The following is a 26840-nucleotide window of genomic DNA, read 5'->3' on the forward strand; positions in this document are numbered from 1 at the left end:
TTAGGTGAACATAATATTCAAAAATTGAACATATCATATTTCGATTCTAGACTCAAATGGTCTGCCTACAATATCGACTTGGACAGGAGTTTTTTTAATTAAAAAAAACATACTTAATGCTTGCTACCACTCCTACTGGCTACAGATTCTTTCCAAAAGGCAAATCGACAAATTCATTTGTCAGATCTATGTGGCCGGTTATGCAAAATATGTGACGAATCATAAATGCATAATAATTTGTGTCCTTGAGTCAAGGTTCAAACCGAACATATTTCAAGTCTTGTTAGATGATTTGTTCCTTGCAGCCAGCCAGTACGACCCTTTCTACTAACTTCCCCTACAGTGAGCAGAAGTGTTGTGGAACTCTGTCTATTGAGACTGACTTTTCTATTAGGAGAGCCAAGGCCAACCTGATTTCCAATTAGACCATAATGGCTATTTTTGGGCAGAGATAGCTCCACAGATCAATACTGATGAACAAATGTCTGAATCAGGGGAGAAGTTAGTATGCCATTTGTACCACCTATCCTGCCTTGCTTTCAGACCACATTCTCTCTTTCCATCTAATCCGTAATGGTCTGAAATTCCACTGCACCTTGCTTTATCTGTATGATGTAACTTAATGCACCGTGGGAGACATCAGCCTTCACACGAACGCACATCTACAGAGAACAAATCAAAGCATATCGAGGGAAGACACCACTTTATACCAAGTGCCAGCATTTGTGTTTGATGTAATAAAGAACATCACAATCCCCCAGATTGTGTGACCTTTGTGCTTCTGCGTGTGCATGCATGTGCACAATGCGTGTGTGTATTGCTCATTATACACTGTCACATCCTCCTTAATTGACCAGTGAGCGTGTAGATTTCACAGTGTAGAGCACAAATGTACAGTTGAGTATGCTTACCGTAGATGTACAACTTGCACAACTTGCATGGCTTTGCGTGTGTATTGGAACTTGCAAGTGTGTATATATATATATATATATATATATATATAATCATACTGGGAGTGTGAATGCCGTGCTATCCCATCTCTCTCTCTTTGTTTGTTTCTCTTACCCGTGTCTCTCTGGCAAATGTCTGCAGGATGCACACCTCCACAACCACCTGTAGTCTAGGTTCTGCCGATGAGAACGCTGTGACTCAAGCGGACGAGGGACTGAAGACGGTCCACCTGGAGCTTACCGAGACCTGTCTGGACATGATGGCTCGATACGTCTTCTCCAACTTTTCAGCCCTGCCTAAGAGGTACAGTTGGTTTAGACATGGTAGTTTTCCACCGCATGTCCACAGTCTGCTCGCTTTTAATAATAATTATAATATCTGGGATTTATACAGTATAGCGTTTTTCATGAGTACTCAAATATGCTTTTCATGTGTGGGAGCCAGGGAAGAGAACATAGGAAAAAGACAACTTTATTAGGAAAAACAGTGCAGTGTTGAGGTACGTAGGGGGAGGGAGGGGGCCATCTCTGATATGTTTGGGGAGTGCATTCCAGAGGGTCCAGGTTTTGAGCTTGATCTTTTTGGGGAACTTCAGGAGGCCAGCGTTGCTGGACCTGAGGGAACAGGATGGGACATGTGGCTCAAAGAAGGCGAAGAGGTAGGGGGGAGCCAGGTTGTGCAGTGCCTCTTGAGCACTTTTGGTTACAGTACTTCATTTATAACTGCAGATAGTACCCCCTCAATGTGGCTGGTCGTATTAGCGACATCCAACCATTTGCGTAGGGGACACGTCTTGAAAAAATCTCAATTTCACCTATATATATTTCCAACAAAAACAGTTTCTCTTAACATTTTTAGAAACACTCCATGCAGTCGCTCAGTATTGATTTCACTGGTATTGAGTATTACTGCTGTGGCAGGTGAAGGATGTCCAATCTTCCACTTCACATTTTGGTATTGCATTGATTCTCTTGGAACCTCAACGGAGGTTTTAGACCCCCAAAAAAAACCCCCATCGGGTGCTTCTTTGGCCTGATCGAAGAAGAATGGTATGTAAAATTGAGTCAAATTTAACACAGTCACACCAAGCACTATAGTTAGTAGAAGTATAACTATAGTTACATCGTTCAGTAGTGGTGTGGACTGTAACATCCACTTGAGTGATGAACAATGTCTTTATAGTTATATATTTTTAAATATATATTTTTTATCCCACGATTTTGTAACCCATTTTTCACCCCTGTGTCAATAGTTATATATTATATATATTAAATATAGTTTATAGTTATATATTGCTTGGTTTGAATGGCCCTTTAGTCAAGCCGGTAAAGCTCTCTTTCCCTCTCTCTCGCCAGAAATGGCCTGGGTTATTTGACGCTTGTGAAGAAAATAAAATAAAATTCAGAGGTTCAGAAAGCATTCATGCCCAGGCGGTGGCGTAACCGTCTGAGCACCCGACTGGTAATCCAGTCACAGTGTGCCGCGGGTTCGACTCCCGAGCCCGACACGGCCTTTACTGCATGTCTTCCCCCATCTCTCAGCCTACTGTCTTTCCCTTCAAAAAACCAATTAAAGGAAGAAAAGAAAGCATTCATGATCATAGCCTTTTGAATTTTGGCTGTCATCCCAGGTCTCCAATTGCTGAGTTTCTGCTGGCGGGGGGCCGCAGTATGACATGGCTGGTGGGAAACAAGCTGGTGACCATCACCACCAGTGGAGGGGTTCGAACTCAGGCCCTGCTGGGGCTGGACATGGCTGAACGACTTGGAGGCGGAGGGGAGATGACCAGGTAGAAACCACCTGAGTGGATTAAAATAATGGATGTGCATGATCAATAAGCGCACACACACACACACACACACACACACACACACACACACACACACACACACACACAGTATGTCAAATTACAGGAACCAGATAGTCTTTGTTTGTGCGTGTTTGATACTACACACCAGGCCCTGTATAATAAACAAACATAAACAAATCAATAAGAACGGTAGACTGTTGTTTGTTTTTCCCAAATCGTCTGTCTCAAATCCGTCTCTCCCCACCTGGCTCTTCAGATCAGATCCATCTCTACACACTCGTCTAACCAAAGAAGCTCCGGCCAAACTAGAATCCCAGTCCAGCCAGCAGCTCAACAGAGCCACACGCATAAGGGTCCGCTCCATGTCAGGTAACAGTTCTGCTCCATTTTTAACTTTCTTCAGTATTCGTCTACTCCACTTTTCATCTTGTTCTGATTGGGATCATGACAGCAGCTTGCACAAAACTGCCTTTTTTTCATTTGTTTTTAATTTTTTCGTCCCCTTGTAGTGTAGGCTGAAAAATATTGTACATTTACTCCACTATATATTTAAACTTTAGTTACTAGTTACTTTGTAGATTTTGATTATTATTACAAAACACAATAACCACTTCAGTCCTATACTATATATAGCTGTTTGAAAATAGCCGGTCTACAAGCTCACAATGTGTCAGATCAAGCTTGTAGATCATCTACTTTCAAAAGATCTTTTTAATACATTTTGAACCTGTGAAATTCTGTACAATGGTTACTTTGGTACTTTAACTAGATTTTGATACCAATACTTGTGCTTTTACTCAAGTACATTTTTTATTCCGGACTTTTACTTCTAGTGCTCGAAGCTTTAGAGATACAGGGCTTTGAAAATCTTGCTTTTAATGGATTTATATGGAGCCTGGTGTCAAAAGTCCCATAGCTGGTGGGGACGGAGGCGCTCCATAGCATGCTAAAAGGTAAATTGACTGCCGCCACTTTCATATATGGATTATACGGGGGGGTAAGAACATGTTCGTAGATGGCTGATGCCATACCCTAGCCTAGGGGGTACGATTATAATCATAGCACAGAAATAATTTACTGAAATAAAAATATGTGAGTACCACTGAGTAAAAGACTATGAACTGATGATTAGTAATGTATATATCCATGTCACATACATTTTAGGTGGCCATGCTCTGCGTGCCGGCCCTGCCCAGAGTTTGAGTCCGCTGGTGTCTCCCTCTGAAGGGGAGTTGGGTGCCCCACTGTCCCCCACATCTGCACCCACCCTGGATGGCCTGGGACCACCTTCCTCATCTCCCACCCCCATTGCTCCTCCGCCCCTCAAAGACAACCCCAGCCTGGCTGAGTTCGTCCCCATGCTCACGCAGGGCTGGGCCGAGATCTTCATCCGTAGACCATCTGGTGTGTGAAAACACAAACACACACACACACACACACACACACACACACACACACACACACACACACACACACACACACACACAGACGTAATCCCTATTGTGTTATGCCAAGTAGATATGATTATATACAGATTATATTTGCCTCTGTAATGCTGTGTGTCCCTGTGTGTGAGTGAGTGGTTTTCTGTCTCCCACACCGCTGGACAGATCGTGAATCTTTGTAAGCACTTCGAGGTGACAGCCAAGGAAGAACCGTCACCTCGAAAGTTTTGAATCAATACAACCTCATGGTGGTGCCATAACAGCATGCAATATTTTCCTCCATCTTTGCTACTACTCCTATAGATTTTGTCCAAAACTCACACAAATCGATGCACATTATCCTCCCTAGAGTTCTGTGATCAATATGCATCAGTCCGGTTTTTCATATTCCATTCCAATTGGCAATCATGTCAAATTACTTTTATGTTCCCCCTTAACACATTCAGACGTGTACAAACTCATAGCTAATCCAACCGATGGATCCAGTGGACGTGTACACACGTCATAGCGCTTTTTTATTGATATCAAACAAATCAAATTTCAGATTTATTTGGGGGGGGGGGGGGGGGTTGGCCTTTTCTTCTGCACCATACTCCTTGCTGTTTCGTGCATGTGCGCTGCCGTTCACTTCCTTGTTTACAGATCAGAAAGAATTCCTCGTATTAGAGCTCTTCATGGGTCCAAAAAATGGTTCAGAAATCCAAAATTAATCTGTGACATTTATCCGATTCCAACCCATTCCGAAAATATTTTCAAATAGTTAAACCAAACCCGAATGGATCTGTGACAATTTCGTGCGGTCCAATTCCGATTTCTTTCAAATGGCGGCGCCGAGCCCGACCGATTATTTCCGAGAGACCCGACCCAGCCAGGCAGACATAAATGTGGACTATATGAAATAATATAGCAGGCGTATTGACCATTTTAGTGACCATTTTTGTTTAAAGTGAGAGAGAGACATACAGGTTCCATTCAGGCTGCGCGCTGCAGCAGAGGGTGAGAGAGACAGACGGGTTCCCTTCAGGCTGCAGCAGAGGGTGAGAGAGACAGACAGGTTCCCTTCAGGCTGCGCGCTGCAGCAGAGGGTGAGAGAGACAGACGGGTTCCCTTCAGGCTGCGCGCTGCAGCAGAGGGTGAGAGAGACAGACAGGTTCCCTTCAGGCTGTGCGCTGCAGCAGAGGGTGAGAGAGACAGACAGGTTCCCTTCAGGCTGTGCGCTGCAGCAGAGGGTGAGAGAGACAGACAGGTTCCCTTCAGGCTGTGCGCTGCAGCAGAGGGTGAGAGAGACAGACAGGTTCCCTTCAGGCTGCAGCAGAGGGTGAGAGAGACAGACAGGTTCCCTTCAGGCTGTGCGCTGCAGCAGAGGGTGATAGAGACAGACAGGTTCCCTTCAGGCTGTGCGCTGCAGCAGAGGGTGAGAGAGACAGACAGGTTCCCTTCAGGCTGCGCGCTGCAGCAGAGGGTGAGAGAGACAGACAGGTTCCCTTCAGGCTGCAGCAGAGGGTGAGAGAGACAGACAGGTTCCCTTCAGGCTGTGCGCTGCAGCAGAGGGTGATAGAGACAGACAGGTTCCCTTCAGGCTGTGCGCTGCAGCAGAGGGTGAGAGAGACAGACAGGTTCCCTTCAGGCTGCGCGCTGCAGCAGAGGGTGAGAGAGACAGACAGGTTCCCTTCAGGCTGCAGCAGAGGGTGAGAGAGACAGACAGGTTCCCTTCAGGCTGTGCGCTGCAGCAGAGGGTGAGAGAGACAGACAGGTTCCCTTCAGGCTGTGCGCTGCAGCAGAGGGTGATAGAGACAGACAGGCTCCCTACAGGCTGTGCGCTGCAGCAGAGGGTGATAGAGACAGACGGGTTCCCTTCAGGCTGCGCGCTGCAGCAGAGGGTGAGAGAGACAGACAGGTTCCCTTCAGGCTGCAGCAGAGGGTGAGAGAGACAGACAGGTTCCCTTCAGGCTGTGCGCTGCAGCAGAGGGTGAGAGAGACATGTCTCGTCTCTTCTCGTCTCCACAGCGTGCGTGCATTTAAAATTAACCAAACGGATCATTTGTTTTGTACACACAATCATCAGAGTTTTAGCAGAAGCAGATGCATGTACCGGTCTTGGCTGAATGGAATATTAACAAGGCACGACACTCAATGTACTTATAAACAGCTCCTAATTTGCTCTCTTCTTTATCCACGTGTGGGGATACACTGTTCACAGGAGAGCTGTCCTGGTTGCTTTAACTTTCTTATATTCATTTGATTTGAGCTTTGCTAGTTTGCTTTCACCTCGTTGAGGTCAACACTGTTGTCGGGATCCGTGATCATGATATAAAGTGTTTTCACCGCAAGGCAAACTAGGACGGGGCTCGCATTGTGTGGTACGTCTTGCGCTGCTGATCCTAAACCAGCATAATCATCACACATAGCACAGCCGTTCATGTCGCTGGAACACTAACCTGATCCTAGGTCAGCCTAAATGATCACACTTTAAACAGAACTTTTCTTCCCCATTTTCTTCCTCCACAGCGCTGCGCAGCATGAGCGCACATGCAGCGAACAGAGAGAGTATGAGTCAGACTGGCACACAATCACACACTGATTGAATATTTTATTAACATTAAAAAAGACAAAAAAGCACATACAGTCACAGTACACTCACACACGTCACACACAGTAGCCTACGGGTCTTCTCGGATCCACTCGGACATTACACATAATGATTGACAGACCCGAGTTCCGACCTGAGCGGGTCTCGGGTCAACTCGGGTATTTTCTGAGTCGGGGGACCCGGTGAAGAGCTCTACCTCGTATCACCTAATCTAGGGAGCTCTCCATGGTTTTGACCAGATGGACATACTTCTGTCTTCATTTCTGACTTCAACATGCCTCTCAATTAAAATATTAACGCTTCTAGAGAGACTTTAGCGTAATCATCGCGAGGTAATGATGCAACATTATGCCTCCGGCTATCGGAGTAAAAGCTGCCATATCTGCCCGGCACCCCGAGCTCCTATTTTGAAAGAAATCCCGGCGCTTATTGTGTTAGTTGTGGTGGTTTACATGTGTGTGTTTACTCTGTTTATGTGTGTGTGTGGACAGGTAACACTAGCTGGCTGATGTGTCTGGAGAACCCACCTAGTCCCTTCTCCTCTGAGCTGGGCAACATGCCGCTGCAGGAGCTCTCCAGTGTCCTGATGGCTATGGAGGGTGTTAAGGAGCCCCCCGGCCAGACGGCCAGTGCCCCGGCCAGTACTGCCACCCCACCTCCAGTCCAGACTCAGGCCTCTATCTCCGAACCCACGGTGCAGGTACACACCACTGGGGGAGGGAAACCAAACCTCATTCAGCGCTCCAACACTGGTGAGTAAAGGTAGTGGTGGTGGTGAGGGGGTGGGTTCAGTGGTTCAGAGCGAGAATGCAAAGGTGGTGTTTGCGTGTTGTCGTTTACTTTTCACCACTGTTGCCTGTGTGTGCTGCTGTTGTATTTACAATTCATCCAGGTGGTATGTCAAGTATTCATTGGTGTAGCTGTACCATGGGAGAGCTGACTGACTGGTATTTGTTCTGGTCCACCACAGAGCTGGGATGATTACAAAAACAGCTGGAAATGCTGGACTGGACTGTCTAATGTTGTGCGTGAATGCGCAGCCACACACGGAGATATGCTTGCATAATCTTCCTTGTCTCATTGCCTTTCCTTGTTCACGATTTCTGGTCAGAGCCAGCTGCTGCACAGACCAAAGTGCCTGTAAATGCCATGGTAAATTCTATGGTTCTTCTTTCAGTTAGCCTGGCTCAGATCAGTGATCATGGACAATCATTCGCTGGCGCTGCTTTGGTCTCATGTCATAAGTTAAAATGTGCCTCTTTTTGTCTCTCATCACTCTTCATTGTTTTTCATTGGTGCTCTATATTTGTGTGCTTTTTGGTTTCATGGTGTTTGTCGTCTTTATCCATCTCATGTTTTTTTCTTGTCCACTTCTTCATTTCAACTCTGCTTTTTTCCCTTTCTTATTATAATTCCCTTTAATTTCCTTTACTTTTTGTAAATTTAGTTTTACTTCTGACTGGATTGTTTTTGTTTTTATTTTATATAATTTTTCATCCTCACCAACGCACTGGTTTGTGAATGGCTGTGTGTGGGCCGACCTGCCCACAGTGGGAGGCTCTCTCTCGTCTCTGGGCCTGGGCTCTGCCCCCCCAGGCCCTCCAGCCCCCGGCAGGCTGCACAGGAGCATTTCCTGGGCAGGTACCGTCTACCACATGTGTGCCCCCCTCCTACAATGTCTTCCCCTGCCCCTCAACTCCTGGAGTAGTTTACATGTTGTCACTTGTACAATGCTAAAGCGCACACTGGAAGCTATTCATGTTCTGATTGTCCATGACTTTCACAAAACTGCTTTAAAAAAAATATGTTGAACTTACATCCTTACAGTGTGTTTTAACAGCGGGTGAGCATGGGGTGACACATCGCCTAATCGCCCGCTATCGGACGAAAAGATGAATTATTGATGAAAATTTGCCTGCTGTTAAAACGTACTGTAAAGGTGGTTGCACACTGGACGTGTTTTTCGGAAAACCCGATGGAGAAACGCAGCTAAATATCCGAAAAACGTGCTCGGTGTGTGGGGACCTTTAGTCTCGCATAGCCAGACAACTATTCCACAATCTCCGAATGCTATATACAGTCTGGAATTACACCTCCCGAAATCCGAGTAAGGAAGCTAATCTGCATGACTGTAAAGACGAAACGGAAGCGAGGCTCCAATTCCGCTTTATCACTTAATGGTAAATGGTGCATTTATATAGCACCTTTTATCCAAGGTGCTTTACATAGATTGTGCATTACATTACATTCACCCATTCACACATACATTCATACACCGATGGCAGCGGAAACCGTGCAAGGCACCAACCTACACATCAGGAGCAATTAGGGGTTCAGAGTCTTGCTCAAGGACACTTCGACACTAACTCTGGGGGAGCCGGATTCGAACTGGCAACCTTGTGGTTACCATCCGGCCACTCAACCCCTGAGCCACTTACTCATGATAGAACTAACGTTGCTCCCGATTGTATGTCGGAAACATTTGACAATTGCGATAGGCAACAGTCTGGCAACGTGAGACTACTCCTCACTGAACAGACCACCCTGTAGGTGTTGCTAGTGCAGGGACAAATGTCTCTCTCCCCATCAGGCTTCCTACGGACATGGCCATTTATGTTTGTTGGGGGGACGCCAAGTTGGTTGCACTGCAGAGGATTCGACAGTGGTGGGCAAGAACTTTACTCCTGTGCCTCCTATAGCACCCAAAAACCATCTACCATCTTCCATTTTATGCTTCAAAATTGTGTGCACACTTGTCTGCTGCTTAGAATAAAAATATTTTATTGAGAAAATGTGTGGAGGAACGTTTTCACAATGGTAATATGTGTGGTCGACTCGTAGATTACGTGCTCTTCTCCTTGACACAAATCCCTGATGATGCTCATGGTGTGCAAAGGACATACAGTTTGCGCAGTTGTGCAAGTGAAAGAACATGTACTACTGCATTTCTGCTTTTCCCCGTCAATGTCATATTAACACGGGAGGGAGGGTTTTCATCTGCCGCCGAAATGGGAGATAATGCTCTGTCAGTGTCCCTTGATACCCAAGCCAATCATAGCACTGAATGAGGTGCTTGCCGCCAAGCTGTACCAATCTCATGCCAGCCCAAGGATGGCTCACTGTGATTCACGACTCACAAGTAGATTTTCTTTCCGTTCTAACTGTCTTGTTCTAACTGTGTTGGTGAACATACTTCCTGGTTGATCTCAACCGGTATGACTTCATGTCGTCGTCAACAGAAAAAGCCCAGACCTCATGACCCCAAGTCAGTGCATCAACTTTCACACCCTATCGGTAACCAAAGAGTGGGGAGGGAGAGCATATCAGAGCAGCAGTTCCAGTGAAGCCTGATTGTCTTGGCGTCAGCTCATCTGCACTGTAGTTTTGTCTTTCTTCAGTGTGGGGAGAGAGTGGGAGCTATTTTGACATCTTCAAGAGATGTGAAGAGGGCATGAGAACAAGGGAGCGGTCTGGGCTGCTGTTGCAGTACTCGCATAACCGACCGTCCAACCAAAACACATGCATGTGTGTTTGATGACAATCAAACGGATGGTAGCTGTCTCTTTTAGATAATCCAGATATGGATGGATGCTGCCTGCACCAGTGATCTGTTTTTGTCTGTCTACAATCAGTTTGTTGGCCAAATGTCTGTGCAAATGTGTATGTTTGCTTATCTGCCTCTGAATTGGTATGATCTCTCTCAATGTGTGTACAATGTACATCTGATTTGTGTTGTGTCATGTCCACGTACTTAACCGTATAGTACTTACTTGTCTATAAACACTATTCAATGTTGTTTGCACAAAGGATCAGTGTGTGTAATGCATGAGTAGGATCTTGATTTATTTTATTTATTTGACGTACGTGTGTGTGTGTGTGTGTGTCATATTGGTGTATGTACAGTATGTTTGTTTACCTACATGCTCTATCCTGCTCTCTAGACTCTGTGGTGGTGCTAGAGGAGAGGGCAGGGGTCACCACAGCGCACACTCCATCTGATTGGCCGGAAAGTGATGAGTTTGAGGCCATGCCCACTGAGCCCATCTTTATGTCAGCCGACAAGTTCACCAAAACTTTGAGTCGGGTAGGTTGGATGGCTGCCTCCATGATGTGATCATGTTGGCATGCTATTGAGATTATTAACACATTATTAGTTTGAAAGGGTACAGCAAGTTATTTTACAACAGCAGGTATTCTAAATGAAATGGTTTCAGTACAACAGTCAGTAAAAAAAAGCTTAAATCTATTTCCTTTTCTTTCTCTTCTCTAGTCTTCTTCCACCTCCAGTCAGGACGATGATAAGTCCACACTAGAGGAGGTGAGCGAGGGAGCTATTCCCATTGATCAACCCACTCCAGGGCCCACTACCCCGGGCAACCAGGGGCCCGAGCTCCCTTTTCAAACTCAGACCCAGTCCCAGGGGCAGGGACTCAACAAATCCAGCTCCTCCCCGGAGCTCCAGACCTTGCCTGAGGCTTTTTCTAAGGCTGCCATTGAGTCAGGGACTGGGGTAGGAGAGGCACCACGACCCAGGGCACCTTCAGACGGCAAGCCCCCATGCCATCAGTCCCAGCCAGAGAAGGAGAGGGTGGAAGGAGGGGGAGGGGACGGGACCGGACAGGGAGGTCAGAGTCAGGGGGGTGAAACCCCAGGAGTCGTGGTGTCACAAAGCGGTGGAGCAAGGATGAGACTGGAGTTCCCAGCGCCGGCCGCCAAGCCTGGACCCATCTCCCCTGGCGGAGGCCACCGGCCACGAGGTCACACCATCTCTGTGACTACCCCTTCCTCCAGGAGGGAGAGGAGGACAGAGAGAGAATCGTACCACAGTCGGCCTGGACCCAGCAACACGGAGAAGACCGCTGGCCTCAGTCCCAGGTACTGCATGCCATGATGCATAAGATAGAACTGTAACTGTCTGGCAAATGGTAATTTTCATTTATATCTTTTTAGTTTAGTTTTGCCAGGTGCTTCAAAAGCACCTGGACTACATTTACTAATACCTCTAGTAGCGACCGTAGTGGACACTTTTTCCTCAATTGGCTACCTTGTCTCTAGGCTGACTCTAAGCCAATGGGAGACTTACCCATAAAACCCATAGTCTGAATGGCGCAATGTGAAGCTGTGAGCGGAGGCAGAGGCTGTGACACACAAACTGATTATACTGTAGATTCATAAACAAGAGCTTTCTGCACCTGGCAGTTATATGATTGAGTCATTCTTGTTATCACATGAATGCCCTTCATCTATGCAAATAACTGATCTACAAGCTCTCATCGCATTGCATTTCGTATGTAGTTCATTTGTTTGAGCTACTTCTGATACATTTTGAAAGTGATTAAGTCTGTGTTTTTTATAATATTTAACCAATGAAAAGCTTTAATGAGGTGGAGATTAAATAATCACTACATTGGACCATTGGAACACAGGTTATTTTTTCCATTTCCTGAAAAGTAATGGTTTTGAACAGACAACGACGAAGTGTACTGTAGATATTATTTAATGTTCATCTCTTCCTGTAGTTTTGTGTTTCTGCAGCTCTACCACTCACCTTTCTTTGGCAATGAAGCCAATAAACCCCTCCTGCTACCAAAAACTCAGGTCTGTTCTCCTTCGTAAACATCTGTCTGTGTTCGTGTACATAGAAAAACGTGTGCATACATTACAGTTAACCTGTGTGTGATCTATGGTAGGTGATCGACCGTGCTGTGAAAGTATTGGACCAGATGCCTCCTTATGACACTCATAAGATTGGAGTGGTGTTTGTAGGCGCTGGTCAGGTGAGAACACAAAAACACACATGGACACTCAAAAATAAACGGTACATAACAAAGATCTCAATTAAAATGGTAATTTACACATTAATTTAATTTACACATTTACACATACACATACTGTATAAAGGCTAAATCACAAAAGTGTTCGGACAGTCATCTCCCGTTCTTTAAACACGGCAGGTGAATAATGAGGTGTCCATCTTGTCCAACGAGTATGGATCGAACCGCTACGCTGCCTTCCTGACGGGCCTGGGCAAACTGATCCACCTGAAGGACTGTGATCCTGACCAGATCTTCCTGGGTGGACTGGACCAGTACGGTGACGATGGAGAGTTCACTTACTGCTGGCACGACGACATCATGCAAGGTCAGAGAGCACTCTGCATCTCCATCTTTTGTTTTTAATAATTTCAAAATATATTTTTTCATGAACTCAAAATTAATGCAATGATTCTATTCGGGGGGGGGGGGGGGGGGGGTTGTGAATTATTCAAGGACTTTTGGTTATCAATGAGACATACTAAATACACTTTCACTTTAGACCAGAGCACTGCAGAGGGGAGGGTGTGTCTGTGACCAGCTGTCCGGTCCCTTGGGTTTCTGACAATGTGGCCCCCTGAACAGTTTAGTTGAATAGCCATACATGTACAGTATACAGTATATGTCCTTTAATTTATGTGTTTGTCTGTAGCTATTTTCCACATAGCTACTCTGATGCCAAACCGAGAGAGTGACAAAGGCTGCTGTAACAAGAAACGACACATTGGCAACGATTTTGTCATGGTGGTGTACAACGACTCGGGAGAAGAGTACAAACTAGGCACCATAAAGGTACACAGGGGCACATGACCAATACAAAGAACTCCCACTATGTGCTCCTACTCTCTCCTGACATTTAACATCTGTCTTCCACCAGGGCCAGTTTAATTTTGTGGAAGTCATCATCAAACCTCTGGACTATGAATGTAACCTAGTCACCCTCCAGTGCCGCAAAGGTGAGTCATCTAATACAGTGGTTCCCAAACTTTTCTGGATCAGGGCCCTCTTGGAAAAACTTTAAAGTATTTGTGTGCATGCTTTTTCAGAGCATGCTTATTTTAATGATCAAACAATCAATTGTGTTTTCAGACTTGGGTCAATGGATCAAACTGTATACATCGGTATAACAATGTTATATCAATTATTTGGGAACCCACTTGCAGTATCCTCACAGCCCCAGGTTGTGAATTGCTGATCTAATGATCAGTCAGACAGAAGATCATAGAAACCAGCCAGGGACATACCCGTCTGGCTTGTCATTTCCAATCCAAATAATGATTAGATCATTGTGAACCAAGTCTGGGCATAGTTGTTACTTATTTAAAGCTACCCTCTAGAATAGAATTTTGATCTACGGGCAGTTCCCCTTGTCAACCAAGTCATGTCAAACCTTACCAGACACAGGATTTAAATCTTTAAAAAGTAAGAACAGGGGAGACCAAGTTATATTGTAAAAATAAGGTTTGCATAAAACAGACAGAAATATGCAGATTGTTGAAGTGTGCAAATTTACGGAGCTGCACATTAACCTGATTCTTTGTTGTACAACAACCTCAGTCGTTCTAGACCTGGCTAAACTTACAACAGGCATACAGGGGAGACGGAGTGAACACCGGTGCACTGCTCGTTGCCACGATGAAAATTAGATTGATTAAAACCAATGTTTCAACAGTAGTCTTCTCAGAGTTTGCTCTGAGGAAGTACAAACACACCACTCCTGGAGAATGCTCCACCACTGTGTTGGACACAGCCTGTGAAGAATGCCAAATGAGTGCAATTTGTCTCCCACGGCTGTGCGAGGTCACATGCATATCATCTGAGTAAAAAAAACAAAAACAAGGACACACCCCTTATAATTACAAAAATACTAACTTTTCTTTTTAGTAAGGTTTTCTTTTGTTGCTTTTTGCCTTTATTGATAGATCAGCCAAGGTCGTCGGGGTCGGGAGTCTAACCCGCGACATGCCGTCAGGCTAGGTGCCCGGACCGCTATCCTAGCCGTCTCTTCAGTGTGAACTTGAAACAGTCCAATCCTGTCAGTCCCATTAGCGACATGCACTGACTGATTGCATAGAGGGGAAATATGCTGGGTTACTCTGGGAGAATTTCGTCAATATGCCTACCATAATCTAATTTGAAACGCACAAATGTTGTCGTCGTATTCCGTTTGTTGCAGCCTTACACGTTAACATAAACATTATTGGGTAACATTAATTTTAAAAGTAACTCGTTCCATTACAAGATTACTACCAAAAAACAGAATTACTTACAGTTATCTACTGTGAAAAGTAACTTTTAGAGTACTTTTGTGTTACAGAAAATGAAAACACCTTTGCCTAAATTGAGTTTGTACGACAGTCAAACTATGAGCAAAAGTGGCATGTACAGTGTCGTCATAAAAATGCCAAATCTACAGAGTACACATGTATCAGTCTAAACAATATAGGGCCCTATTTTCGCCACTTTAAAGATATCCTTAAACTTATTCTTTCCCTTTTTAACTATTTTGAAAAACATTTTTGAATAGTTAAAATCTACAAGCTCACAACGTGTCGATGTAGATTAGTTAGTAGGCTAGTTGAATTTTAAAATGTTTTCAAAATTGTAAAAAGGCAAAGAAGTTTATGGATCTTGGAAGGGGTATAGCATGACGAAAATCTAAATGTATATTGAAACTATAGGATGCCAGGTAAACAAATGAACCATCATAACATGCTATCTAAATTACATTTTAACCTTTGCATTAAAACCGCAAGGTAGTTGTCAAGGCGAGGTCAAGTGCTACGCTCTTGGAGTAAATGTGAAAAATGTTGACTGGTTGAAGACCAACGTGCTGTGACATTCTGGATCATTCGGAGGGTCCTAACTGCACATGCTGCGAGAACTTGCTTAGATCTGGCTTTTTCGTTTCTTATCTCGCCCTCTTTCTCAGATTTGGAGGGGTTGGTCGACACGTCTGTGGCAAAAATTGTTTCAGACCGCAATCTGCCCCTGTTGGTCAGACAGATGGCTCTGCATGCAAATGTAAGTGGAACGGCATTTGTTGTTGTGATTGCTGCTCATGCGTTAAAGCTTCATTTTGTGATTATGCAAATGTAAGACGCCATCTTTATCTCTCAAACGTAATCATTTATATACACTCAGAAGCACACTACTATTCTCTCTCCCCCTCCCTCCAGATGGCTTCTTTAGTCCACCAGTACAGAGCCAACCCCTCTGATGCGTATGCCTCCAAGTGGCTTGCCAGGTTACGGCACATAAAGAGGATCAGGACTCGGGTATGTGCACTCAATTCAATTTTCAATTCAAAGGGCTTTATTGGCATGAGAAAACATATGTTTACATTGCCAAAGCAGAAAGAACAATTCAGCAATACAATAAAAAAAAAATTACATACATTTGAAAGTCAGAATCTTCCATAGATCAATTTCTATGTACCAAGATCACTCTATGCAGGTATAGTGCAGGAATATACACAATGATTAGTCTTTAGGGTGGTTGTGTTCCATTTGATATCCTTCTCCTATCACAGCAACTCACAAATCTTGCTGCTGCTGTGTTTGCACATTGTTGTACTTCGCCCAGCAGATATGGGAGTTTTTTGTCATTGGTCATGTTTTCAAAATCTCCGTGTGTGGTTGTAATCTGTGGGAAGTATGTGTCTCTGATGTCTTGGTACAATGGACAGATGGTTAGGAAGTGTAGCTCGGTTTCCACTTCATTTTGTGTGCAGTTGGTGCATAGTCTGTCTTCTCTCTGGATACAGGTCTGCCTATGACGGCCTTTCTCGATCGCAAGACTGTGCTCACTGAGTCTACTAGTTAAGATTTTTATTTGTTTTGGGTCGGTCACGGTGCTCAGGTATTCTGCCACTGTGTATTCTGCCACTGTGTATTCTCTGTTTAGGGCCAGATAGCATTATAGTTTACTCTGCTTTTGTGTTGCTTCTTTCCAATGTGTCAGATAGTTTTCCTTTTGCTGTTTTATAATTTGGTTTAGTCCAATGGGTTTTCTATCTCGTGGCTCTGTTTGTGTTTGTGTCCGGAGTTCCAGGGCCAGCTGGCTGAGGGGGCTCTCTCTCTCATACACACATTTTTTCCCTTCTATCCATCATTTTACATTATATATATATAATGTATTTCTAATTAGTCTTTGTTCTCTGTGTGCCCCCGCCCCGGCTCAGGCCCAGGAAGACATCCAGTCCCGTCCCACGCCGGGCATCTCGCTGACCCAAGGACACTCTCAGCAGAACAAGTCCTCATACCAGCAGAGCAGCTCCTCCAACGCAGAGGGGTCTGGTCAGAGAAAGAGGCTTGTCTCCACTGTGGACGACTTCACAGACTTTGTTTGAGTCAACACTCAACAGGGATACATCTTTTTCTCCCAAGATTTACTGCTTCAGACTCTCTCAAACACACACACACACACACACACACACACACACACACACACACACACACACTCACACTCACACTCACACTCACACCCCTTAGAGAAGATCATAATATCCACATGTGGTCCTGCAGGCATTCGGTGTGGGACATCATGTTTAAGGCTCTGCTTAGTATGGTATATTTTTCAAGAAGAAAAATCTTTTGAAAACGCTAAGACTTTTTAGGTCTCAAATATTTTGGCTGTGCAACAACATGACATGAGAAACTGTAGGGAACACTACATTTGAAGGCAGTGTGTGTTTGTGTGTACTGTAAATGTATGTGCGCGTGTGTGTGTGTGTGTGTGTGGAATAAAAGGAGCCTATGGAAAATGTTTAATGTTACAGTGATGTAGGTCTTCGTCCTGTGTACTGGTTGATGTCCAAATGTATGCAAGTGCAAAAGGAAAAACACTGTGGCCTCTGGTCTGACACCAACACCATAGTGGTAGACTTTAGCTGTCAAACTCTTTATTTGACTTTGTCAAGTGCAAAAGAATGGGAAGTGCTACGACTGCAAAATACAAGGAATACATGCTGTAAAATGCCATATGGTACAAAAACAATGAAGACAAAAAAGCGCTTTAAAAATATTAGATTTTTAGCAAAGATTCATAACAATGTACACAATACAACACATCGACAAACTACAGAACATGCAACTGGGCTTTGGCACTACGCTGTTGAATAGAGGGGGAAAGGGTTAATGAGGCACCAGTGTAGGAACCAGCTCGTATCCCAATGTTCTCTTTAAACCTGTGGCTAATGAGGACCTTTTTTTCCCCAGGCATGTTTATAAAATAGATATGCTTTTTGGGATGTAGCGCTTCATTGAGGCTAGCAATATGAAACACCAGTGCTTGGACCTATATATATGCCAGCGCAGCACATTAACAATACTCATAATGAAACTGAAGAATATATACACAGAGAAGCACCAATATATACATATATTTACACACTGATTAAATTTGTCATTTTTTATGAACTATTGAAATGCATTGTTTAGTGTAAAACATGACATTAAGAGGACTTGGAGGAAAGGGGTGTACTTAAGAAAAATACAACCTATACTCTAGGCTTTGGCATGCATCAAACAATACAAATATCAACTGTACGTCAGTAACCGCAGCAATGGTCTCATTTTATTAACAGAAAGTTCACACCTAGAGTGGCTACCTGCTTTTTGGCTGGAAGGATCCATGTTATCATGGGATGTCCTGGGACACCCAAACAACGTATCCAAGAGGTCCGAAACCACTACTACATAAATACACAGTATGCTTGTGATTCACCTGTCCGAAAGCACATACTGACATACTATTTAGTATGCCAAATTACTTTTTTGTATGTCCGAATTAAGTGAAACCCTACTTAGTAGATCCTAAATAGTAGGCTTGAAAATAGCATAGGCCTTCCTGCGTTTTACGTAGTGCGTACGATGTACGTATGTGGTAACAGTAACCAGACTGAAAACCTTATCACCCCTATTTTGCTCCCCAGTTGTGTTGGGGATAAGCTTCGTATTGGGTCCCTGAGATGTGCCCACTGGACACAGGAAGTATCTGCCTTGGTATTACAGGCATGAGAATCACAAACAGACAACACATTTCAAAACAACTGTTAGCGACTTCAATATCTTGATAATGCTCATTAGAATAGTCTTGTAATGTATAGCCATTTAGACTTTACACGGTCCAAAATGATGAGAAACGAGGCTAACTTTTTTTTTCAAAATTTCAAAAAACATGGGCTATAACCCATCATTTTTGTCATTTTTTTCAAATCCTCAAAAATGATGAAAAACGGCGCGCTATAGTATGCCGTACGATATGGGCTATAGCCCATGGTCCAAAATGATGAGAAACGAGGATAACTTTTTTTTTCAAAATTTCAAAAAACATGGGCTATAACCCATTGTTTTTGTCATTTCGTCATTTTTTTCAAATCTTCAAAAATGATGAAAAACTGCGCGCTATAGTATGCCGTACGATATGGGCTATAGCCCACGGTCCAAAATGATGAGAAACGAGGCTAACTTTTTTTTTCAAAATTTCAAAAAACATGGGCTATAACCCATCGTTTTTGTCATTTCGTCATTTTTTTCAAATCCTCAAAAATGATGAAAAACGGCGCGCTATAGTATGCCGTACGATATGGGCTATAGCCCATGGTCCAAAATGATGAGAAACGAGGATAACTTTTTTTTTCAAAATTTCAAAAAACATGGGCTATAACCCATTGTTTTTGTCATTTCGTAATTTTTTTCAAATCTTCAAAAATGATGAAAAACTGCGCGCTATAGTATGCCGTACGATATGGGCTATAGCCCACGGTCCAAAATGATGAGAAACGAGGCTAACTTTTTTTTTCAAAATTTCAAAAAACATGGGCTATAACCTATCGTTTTTGTCATTTCGTCATTTTTTTCAAATCCTCAAAAATGATGAAAAACGGCGCGCTATAGTATGCCGTACGATATGGGCTATAGCCCACGGTCCAAAATGATGAGAAACGAGGCTAACTTTTTTTTTCAAAATTTCAAAAAACATGGGCTATAACCCATCGTTTTTGTCATTTCGTCATTTTTTTCAAATCCTCAAAAATGATGAAAAACGGCGCGCTATAGTATGCCGTACGATATGGGCTATAGCCCATGGTCCAAAATGATGAGAAACGAGGATAACTTTTTTTTTCAAAATTTCAAAAAACATGGGCTATAACCCATTGTTTTTGTCATTTCGTCATTTTTTTCAAATCTTCAAAAATGATGAAAAACTGCGCGCTATAGTATGCCGTACGATATGGGCTATAGCCCACGGTCCAAAATGATGAGAAACGAGGCTAACTTTTTTTTTCAAAATTTCAAAAAACATGGGCTATAACCCATCGTTTTTGTCATTTCGTCATTTTTTTAAATCCTCAAAAATGATGAAAAACGGCGCGCTATAGTATGCCGTACGATATGGGCTATAGCCCATGGTCCAAAATGATGAGAAACGAGGATAACTTTTTTTTTCAAAATTTCAAAAAACATGGGCTATAACCCATTGTTTTTGTCATTTCGTCATTTTTTTCAAATCTTAAAAAATGATGAAAAACTGCGCGCTATAGTATGCCGTACGATATGGGCTATAGCCCATTGTCCAAAATGATGAGAAACGAGGCTAACTTTTTTTTTCAAAATTTCAAAAAACATGGGCTATAACCCATCGTTTTTGTCATTTCGTCATTTTTTTCAAATCCTCAAAAATGATGAAAAACGGCGCGCTATAGTATGCCGTACGATATGGGCTATAGCCCATGGTCCAAAATGATGAGAAACGAGGATAACTTTTTTTTTCAAAATTTCCAAAAACATGGGCTATAACCCATTGTTTTTGTCATTTCGTCATTTTTTTCAAATCTTCAAAAATGATGAAAAACTGCGCGCTATAGTATGCCGTACGATATGGGCTATAGCCCACGGTCCAAAATGATGAGAAACGAGGCTAACTTTTTTTTTCAAAATTTCAAAAAACATGGGCTATAACCCATCGTTTTTGTCATTTCGTCATTTTTTTCAAATCCTCAAAAATGATGAAAAACGGCGCGCTATAGTATGCCGTACGATATGGGCTATAGCCCATGGTCCAAAATGATGAGAAACGAGGATAACTTTTTTTTCAAAATTTCAAAAAACATGGGCTATAACCCATTGTTTTTGTCATTTCGTCATTTTTTTCAAATCCTCAAAAATGATGAAAAACGGCGCGCTATAGTATGCCGTACGATATGGGCTATAGCCCACGGTCCAAAATGATGAGAAACGAGGCTAACTTTTTTTTTCAAAATTTCAAAAAACATGGGCTATAACCCATCGTTTTTGTCATTTCGTCATTTTTTTCAAATCCTCAAAAATGATGAAAAACGGCGCGCTATAGTATGCCGTACGATATGGGCTATAGCCCATGGTCCAAAATGATGAGAAACGAGGATAACGTTTTTTTTCAAAATTTCAAAAAACATGGGCTATAACCCATTGTTTTTGTCATTTCGTCATTTTTTTCAAATCTTCAAAAATGATGAAAAACTGCGCGCTATAGTATGCCGTACGATATGGGCTATAGCCCACGGTCCAAAATGCTGAGAAACGAGGCTAACTTTTTTTTCAAAATTTCAAAAAACATGGGCTATAACCCATCGTTTTTGTCATTTCGTCATTTTTTTCAAATCCTCAAAAATGATGAAAAACGGCGCGCTATAGTATGCCGTACGATATGGGCTATAGCCCACGGTCCAAAATGATGAGAAACGAGGCTAACTTTTTTTTTCAAAATTTCAAAAAACATGGGCTATAACCCATCGTTTTTGTCATTTCGTCATTTTTTTCAAATCTTCAAAAATGATGAAAAACTGCGCGCTATAGTATGCCGTACGATATGGGCTATAGCCCACGGTCCAAAATGATGAGAAACGAGGCTAACTTTTTTTTTTCAAAATTTCAAAAAACATGGGCTATAACCCATCGTTTTTGTCATTTCGTCATTTTTTTCAAATCCTCAAAAATGATGAAAAACGGCGCGCTATAGTATGCCGTACGATATGGGCTATAGCCCATGGTCCAAAATGATGAGAAACGAGGATAACTTTTTTTTTCAAAATTTCAAAAAACATGGGATATAACCCATTGTTTTTGTCATTTCGTCATTTTTTTCAAATCTTCAAAAATGATGAAAAACTGCGCGCTATAGTATGCCGTACGATATGGGCTATAGCCCACGGTCCAAAATGATGAGAAACGAGGCTAACTTTTTTTTTCAAAATTTCAAAAAACATGGGCTATAACCCATCGTTTTTGTCATTTCGTCATTTTTTTCAAATCCTCAAAAATGATGAAAAACGGCGCGCTATAGTATGCCGTACGATATGGGCTATAGCCCATGGTCCAAAATGATGAGAAACGAGGATAACTTTTTTTTTCAAAATTTCAAAAAACATGGGCTATAACCCATCGTTTTTGTCATTTCGTCATTTTTTTCAAATCCTCAAAAATGATGAAAAACGGCGCGCTATAGTATGCCATAGGATATGGGCTATAGCCCATGGTCCAAAATGATGAGAAACGAGGATAACTTTTTTTTTCAAAATTTCCAAAAACATGGGCTATAACCCATTGTTTTTGTCATTTCGTCATTTTTTTCAAATCTTCAAAAATGATGAAAAACTGCGCGCTATAGTATGCCGTACGATATGGGCTATAGCCCACGGTCCAAAATGATGAGAAACGAGGCTAACTTTTTTTTTCAAAATGTCAAAAAACATGGGCTATAACCCATCGTTTTTGTCATTTCGTCATTTTTTTCAAATCCTCAAAAATGATGAAAAACGGCGCGCTATAGTATGCCGTACGATATGGGCTATAGCCCATGGTCCAAAATGATGAGAAATGAGGCTAACTTTTTTTTTCAAAATTTCAAAAAACATGGGCTATAACCCATCGTTTTTGTCATTTCGTCATTTTTTTTAAATCCTCAAAAATGATGAAAAACGGCGCGCTATAGTATGCCGTACGATATGGGCTATAGCCCACGGTCCAAAATGATGAGAAACGAGGCTAACTTTTTTTTTCAAAATTTCAAAAAACATGGGCTATAACCCATCGTTTTTGTCATTTCGTCATTTTTTTCAAATCCTCAAAAATGATGAAAAACGGCGCGCTATAGTATGCCGTACGATATGGGCTATAGCCCATGGTCCAAAATGATGAGAAACGAGGATAACTTTTTTTTTCAAAATTTCAAAAAACATGGGCTATAACCCATCGTTTTTGTCATTTCGTCATTTTTTTAAATCCTCAAAAATGATGAAAAACGGCGCGCTATAGTATGCCGTACGATATGGGCTATAGCCCATGGTCCAAAATGATGAGAAACGAGGATAACTTTTTTTTTCAAAATTTCAAAAAACATGGGCTATAACCCATTGTTTTTGTCATTTCGTCATTTTTTTCAAATCTTCAAAAATGATGAAAAACTGCGCGCTATAGTATGCCGTACGATATGGGCTATAGCCCATTGCCCAAAATGATGAGAAACGAGGCTAACTTTTTTTTTCAAAATTTCAAAAAACATGGGCTATAACCCATCGTTTTTGTCATTTCGTCATTTTTTTCAAATCCTCAAAAATGATGAAAAACGGCGCGCTATATTATGCCGTACGATATGGGCTATAGCCCATGGTCCAAAATGATGAGAAACGAGGATAACTTTTTTTTTCAAAATTTCCAAAAACATGGGCTATAACCCATTGTTTTTGTCATTTCGTCATTTTTTTCAAATCTTCAAAAATGATGAAAAATTGCGCGCTATAGTATGCCGTACGGTATGGGCTATAGCCCACGGTCCAAAATGATGAGAAACGAGGCTAACTTTTTTTTTCAAAATTTCAAAAAACATGGGCTATAACCCATCGTTTTTGTCATTTCGTCATTTTTTTCAAATCCTCAAAAATGATGAAAAACGGCGCGCTATAGTATGCCGTACGATATGGGCTATAGCCCATGGTCCAAAATGATGAGAAACGAGGATAACCTTTTTTTCAAAATTTCAAAAAACATGGGCTATAACCCATTGTTTTTGTCATTTCGTCATTTTTTTCAAATCCTCAAAAATGATGAAAAACGGCGCGCTATAGTATGCCGTACGATATGGGCTATAGCCCACGGTCCAAAATGATGAGAAACGAGGCTAACTTTTTTTTTCAAAATTTCAAAAAACATGGGCTATAACCCATCGTTTTTGTCATTTCGTCATTTTTTTAAAATCCTCAAAAATGATGAAAAACGGCGCGCTATAGTATGCCGTACGATATGGGCTATAGCCCATGGTCCAAAATGATGAGAAACGAGGCTAACTTTTTTTTTCAAAATTTCAAAAAACATGGGCTATAACCCATTGTTTTTGTCATTTCGTCATTTTTTTCAAATCTTCAAAAATGATGAAAAACTGCGCGCTATAGTATGCCGTACGATATGGGCTATAGCCCACGGTCCAAAATGATGAGAAACGAGGCTAACTTTTTTTTTCAAAATTTCAAAAAACATGGGCTATAACCCATCGTTTTTGTCATTTCGTCATTTTTTTAAATCCTCAAAAATGATGAAAAACGGCGCGCTATAGTATGCCGTACGATATGGGCTATAGCCCATGGTCCAAAATGATGAGAAACGAGGATAACTTTTTTTTTCAAAATTTCAAAAAACATGGGCTATAACCCATTGTTTTTGTCATTTCGTCATTTTTTTCAAATCTTCAAAAATGATGAAAAACTGCGCGCTATAGTATGCCGTACGATATGGGCTATAGCCCATTGTCCAAAATGATGAGAAACGAGGCTAACTTTTTTTTTCAAAATTTCAAAAAACATGGGCTATAACCCATCGTTTTTGTCATTTCGTCATTTTTTTCAAATCCTCAAAAATGATGAAAAACGGCGCGCTATAGTATGCCGTACGATATGGGCTATAGCCCATGGTCCAAAATGATGAGAAACGAGGATAACTTTTTTTTTCAAAATTTCCAAAAACATGGGCTATAACCCATTGTTTTTGTCATTTCGTCATTTTTTTCAAATCTTCAAAAATGATGAAAAACTGCGCGCTATAGTATGCCGTACGATATGGGCTATAGCCCACGGTCCAAAATGATGAGAAACGAGGCTAACTTTTTTTTTCAAAATTTCAAAAAACATGGGCTATAACCCATCGTTTTTGTCATTTCGTCATTTTTTTCAAATCCTCAAAAATGATGAAAAACGGCGCGCTATAGTATGCCGTACGATATGGGCTATAGCCCATGGTCCAAAATGATGAGAAACGAGGATAACTTTTTTTTTCAAAATTTCAAAAAACATGGGCTATAACCCATCGTTTTTGTCATTTCGTCATTTTTTTAAATCCTCAAAAATGATGAAAAACGGCGCGCTATAGTATGCCGTACGATATGGGCTATAGCCCATGGTCCAAAATGATGAGAAACGAGGATAACTTTTTTTTTCAAAATTTCAAAAAACATGGGCTATAACCCATTGTTTTTGTCATTTCGTCATTTTTTTCAAATCCTCAAAAATGATGAAAAACGGCGCGCTATAGTATGCCGTACGATATGGGCTATAGCCCATGGTCCAAAATGATGAGAAACGAGGATAACTTTTTTTTTCAAAATTTCAAAAAACATGGGCTATAACCCATTGTTTTTGTCATTTCGTCATTTTTTTCAAATCTTCAAAAATGATGAAAAACTGCGCGCTATAGTATGCCGTACGATATGGGCTATAGCCCACGGTCCAAAATGATGAGAAACGAGGCTAACTTTTTTTTTCAAAATTTCAAAAAACATGGGCTATAACCCATCGTTTTTGTCATTTCGTCATTTTTTTCAAATCCTCAAAAATGATGAAAAACGGCGCGCTATAGTATGCCGTACGATATGGGCTATAGCCCATGGTCCAAAATGATGAGAAACGAGGATAACTTTTTTTTTCAAAATTTCAAAAAACATGGGCTATAACCCATCGTTTTTGTCATTTCGTCATTTTTTTAAATCCTCAAAAATGATGAAAAACGGCGCGCTATAGTATGCCGTACGATATGGGCTATAGCCCATGGTCCAAAATGATGAGAAACGAGGATAACTTTTTTTTTCAAAATTTCAAAAAACATGGGCTATAACCCATTGTTTTTGTCATTTCGTCATTTTTTTCAAATCTTCAAAAATGATGAAAAACTGCGCGCTATAGTATGCCGTACGATATGGGCTATAGCCCACGGTCCAAAATGATGAAAAACGAGGCTAACTTTTTTTTTCAAAATTTCAAAAAACATGGGCTATAACCCATCGTTTTTGTCATTTCGTCATTTTTTTCAAATCCTCAAAAATGATGAAAAACGGCGCGCTATAGTATGCCGTACGATATGGGCTATAGCCCATGGTCCAAAATGATGAGAAATGAGGCTAACTTTTTTTTTCAAAATTTCAAAAAACATGGGCTATAACCCATCGTTTTTGTCATTTCGTCATTTTTTTTAAATCCTCAAAAATGATGAAAAACGGCGCGCTATAGTATGCCGTACGATATGGGCTATAGCCCACGGTCCAAAATGATGAGAAACGAGGCTAACTTTTTTTTTCAAAATTTCAAAAAACATGGGCTATAACCCATCGTTTTTGTCATTTCGTCATTTTTTTCAAATCCTCAAAAATGATGAAAAACGGCGCGCTATAGTATGCCGTACGATATGGGCTATAGCCCATGGTCCAAAATGATGAGAAACGAGGATAACTTTTTTTTTCAAAATTTCAAAAAACATGGGCTATAACCCATCGTTTTTGTCATTTCGTCATTTTTTTAAATCCTCAAAAATGATGAAAAACGGCGCGCTATAGTATGCCGTACGATATGGGCTATAGCCCATGGTCCAAAATGATGAGAAACGAGGATAACTTTTTTTTTCAAAATTTCAAAAAACATGGGCTATAACCCATTGTTTTTGTCATTTCGTCATTTTTTTCAAATCTTCAAAAATGATGAAAAACTGCGCGCTATAGTATGCCGTACGATATGGGCTATAGCCCATTGTCCAAAATGATGAGAAACGAGGCTAACTTTTTTTTTCAAAATTTCAAAAAACATGGGCTATAACCCATCGTTTTTGTCATTTCGTCATTTTTTTCAAATCCTCAAAAATGATGAAAAACGGCGCGCTATAGTATGCCGTACGATATGGGCTATAGCCCATGGTCCAAAATGATGAGAAACG

At 41.7% G+C, this 26840-nt stretch overlaps 1 protein-coding gene across 4 annotated transcripts in view; it reads left to right on the plus strand.

Moving 5' to 3' along the window:
- tsc2 (TSC complex subunit 2) overlaps positions 1-18665 on the plus strand; it is a 40865-nt gene extending 22200 nt beyond the window's left edge. For 2 of the 4 annotated variants that reach the window (XM_080759625.1, XM_080759627.1), the window contains 16 exons: positions 1093-1254; positions 2582-2740; positions 3018-3130; positions 3926-4165; positions 7288-7548; positions 8348-8437; positions 10738-10880; positions 11067-11671; positions 12316-12394; positions 12487-12573; positions 12751-12937; positions 13262-13401; positions 13487-13565; positions 15542-15633; positions 15789-15887; positions 16793-18665. In XM_080759625.1, coding sequence (XP_080615751.1) covers positions 1093-1254; positions 2582-2740; positions 3018-3130; positions 3926-4165; positions 7288-7548; positions 8348-8437; positions 10738-10880; positions 11067-11671; positions 12316-12394; positions 12487-12573; positions 12751-12937; positions 13262-13401; positions 13487-13565; positions 15542-15633; positions 15789-15887; positions 16793-16960 — 2704 coding nt within the window. In that variant the 3' untranslated portion in view covers positions 16961-18665. The remainder of the gene's footprint in view (positions 1-1092; positions 1255-2581; positions 2741-3017; positions 3131-3925; positions 4166-7287; positions 7549-8347; positions 8438-10737; positions 10881-11066; positions 11672-12315; positions 12395-12486; positions 12574-12750; positions 12938-13261; positions 13402-13486; positions 13566-15541; positions 15634-15788; positions 15888-16792) is intronic. The other 2 variants (XM_080759628.1, XM_080759626.1) reach the window with 2 other exon arrangements.
- Positions 18666-26840: the final 8175 nt, after the last annotated feature.

Source organism: Protomyctophum bolini (assembly GCF_963924005.1).
Source record: "Protomyctophum bolini genome assembly, chromosome: 3".
Taxonomy (NCBI): Eukaryota; Metazoa; Chordata; class Actinopteri; order Myctophiformes; family Myctophidae; genus Protomyctophum; species Protomyctophum bolini.